At 56.6% G+C, this 2,679-nt stretch overlaps 1 protein-coding gene across 1 annotated transcript; it reads right to left on the bottom strand.

The window, feature by feature from the left end:
* Window positions 1–1,490: 1,490 nt before the first annotated feature.
* Window positions 1,491–2,630, bottom strand: HMX3 (H6 family homeobox 3). Its single transcript, XM_085299080.1, has 2 exons — window positions 2,312–2,630; window positions 1,491–2,098 (listed from the first exon to the last, which is right to left on the bottom strand). The coding sequence occupies exons 1-2, from the start codon at window positions 2,628–2,630 to the stop codon at window positions 1,491–1,493; spliced, it is 927 nt and encodes a 308-aa protein (XP_085155206.1).
* Between the last annotated feature and the right edge of the window lie 49 nt (window positions 2,631–2,679).

The raw sequence follows: 2,679 nt of genomic DNA, 5'->3' as shown, positions 1-2,679 counted from the left end.
GACCCGGGCAGCGCCGGCCTCGCACCGCGGCCGCGACGGACCGGGCTGGCAAGGCAGCAGCGGTCCCAGACACCGTTCCCCATCCCTTCCCCCCGCCCCGAACCACACTTTAAAAGATGATAAGGAACGGGTTTTATTGATTTTTTTTCACCACAACATTCAATTTATAACAATATAAGTTGTCTTAAAAATAGGACCGATCCCTAACAGAAAGCGACAGGGTAGAGAGTACAACCGAAAAGAAAAAAAAAAAATAAAGGAAGAAAGAAAAACGAAAGCAGACCAACCCAAACCCTTGGGAAGACAGCAAACAATTGTCAGACAACAGGTGAGCAGACACTAAGAAAGAGAGAGACTAGAGGTGTCCACTCATCACTTGATTTCTGCCTAATAAAATCCACATACTCGATGGACTTTACAAGAAAACTGTACATCATATCAAATAAATTAAAATTAGCCTAAAGTTGATTGTCCTTCACTTAAAGCCCAGCTCACTGAATCTCTCTTATTTATTCGCATAAGCTGGGCTGATGCTTATTCCCATGCCCTGCTCCTTTCTTTTCACTTTCCTTCGCTTTTAATTCTTTTATTTTCTACAACATGAACCAAAGCAATTATACAATGCTAAAAATCCTTTCCTCACCATTCAAATAAAAGCAGTGCTTTAAGAATCGTCGTACAATATTGCACAGTTCAAAAGTACAATAATAATAATAATTAGTATTACAAAAGAAAGCAAAAGGGTACAGATGTCTTTTCCCCAAATATCGAAATACCTTTACAAGAAAAAAATCCCCAACAATTAGGAAAATAAGAATTAAAAACAAGAATTAAAAATATCTAAGGAAACGATAATAAATAAGGGTCACTCAAAGAGTCTGGGTGTACTTAACCGTTCACTTTGAGGCTGTATTTCTTGCTAGTTATGAGGTCCCATCACAGAAAACGAAAGATACAAAATGTGGGAAATCAAACAGGTAAATCTGCACCAAAGTCTGGTTAAATTAAAAGCCACGGTCGATGAAGTGTGAGTTGGAACAGGATCAGCAGCCTGAACAATTTGGCGGCAGAAGGAGAGGTCCGAAAGGAACAGAAATTTCAGGTTTCCCGTTACCGTTTGGCAAATCTCGAGGAGTGGCCTGGGATCATTCATTTTTTATTATTATCCATTTTTTTTTACAAAAATAAAACTAAAGCCACAGAGACCATYGCGGTATTTTGTTCACGTTTACAAAAGATGTGACAGCTCTAGGGTTCTCTACAAGTTCCCGCTTTCATCTTCTTCCCCCCTCCTTTTTTTTTTATTTTTTTTTAATTTTTAATTTCCTCCCGGTACCAACCGGGCGGGGGGGGGGAAGACCCGGCGCCCCGCGCCCCCCGCCCCGCTCCGCAGACCCTCGCCGGGCGAATCGCACAAGTCGCCGCAGTACTTACGAGCGGGTCGGTGGCTTGCGCGCCTCTCCGCGCCGCTCCGCGCGGCGGCGGCGGGCTCAGACGGGCCGCAGGAGCGGCACGGAGGTGACCACGGGGTGGGAGTAGTAGACGGGGTGGGGGAAGGTGAGCAGCGGCTGGGTGCCGGGGGCGCTGCCGCCCGCCGCGCCGCCCTCCGCGCCCGAGTTCTCGTGGTAGAGGATGGGGACGCGGACGATGCGCTGCGCGGCCGCGTGGCTGAGGTTGGCCGCCTCCAGCTCGGCCGCCAGCTGCCGCTTCCACTTGTTGCGGCGGTTCTGGAACCAGATCTTCACTTGGGTCTCTGTGAGGTGCAGCGAGGCGGCCAGGCCGGCCCGCTCCGAGCTGCTCAGGTAGCGCTTCATGTCGAAGGTGGACTCCAGCTGGAAGACCTGGCTGCGGCTGAACACCGTGCGCGTCTTCTTCTTGCGGCACGGCTTCTTCTCGGGGCTCTCCTCCCGCTTCTTCCAGTCCTCCCCGCCGCCCTCCTTCTTCGCCTCCTCCGAGTCGCTCTCCTCCAGGACGATCTCGTCGGGGCTCTTGGAGTCGAGGTCCTTGTGCTCTGCGTCCGCCTTGAGCAGCGGCTCCGGGGAGTCCCTGTCGGTGCCCGAGGCGGGGGACGAGTCCCTCAGGAGGGATTTCTCCGCAGCTGGACGGAAGAGCAGGGGTGGAGGGGGGGCGGAGAAGGGGAGAAAGGGACACAAAGAGACACCTTCACCGCCCGGCCGCAGCGCCCCGTCGGGCGGAGCGGGCGGAGCCGCGGGGTCCCCGCGACGCCCCGCTGCGAGTTTTCCCCACCGCCGCCCCAGCCCCGGCCCCGGCCCCAGCCCCGGCCTGGCCCGGCCCCGAGCGCAGCAGGTACCTTCCGTGCGGGGCAGGTGGGCTCCGGCCGGCGTGAGCGCGTAGGGGTACCACCAGGTCTGGGCGCGCTCCAGGCAGTGGGCGCTCAGGGCGAAGCGCGGCGCCGGGATCTCGAAGCGGGGGAAGGCGAGGTCGCCCACCTGCGAGAGGGCGAAGCCGGCGCCGTCCACCGCCGCCTTGCCCGAGGGGGCGAACAGCGCCCGCGGCTGCTTGGGGGGCGCCTTGGGGGGGTCGCCGTTGAGCAGGTTCTTGATGTAGAAGGACTCCTTGGGCGGCGGCGGCGGCGGGGCGCTGGGCGGCTCCTGCCCGGTCTCCGGCATCCTGCGGTGCCCGCCCGGCTCCTGGCCGCCGCTGGCCCCGCAGCCGGCG

The sequence above is a fragment of the Rhea americana genome, unplaced genomic scaffold (assembly GCF_003343005.1).
Source record: "Rhea americana isolate MKP2758 unplaced genomic scaffold, rheAme1 scaffold_145, whole genome shotgun sequence".
Lineage (NCBI taxonomy): Eukaryota > Metazoa > Chordata > Aves > Rheiformes > Rheidae > Rhea > Rhea americana.
Note: the sequence above shows the minus strand (reverse complement) of the source record. Positions and strands in the feature narration are given on the sequence as shown.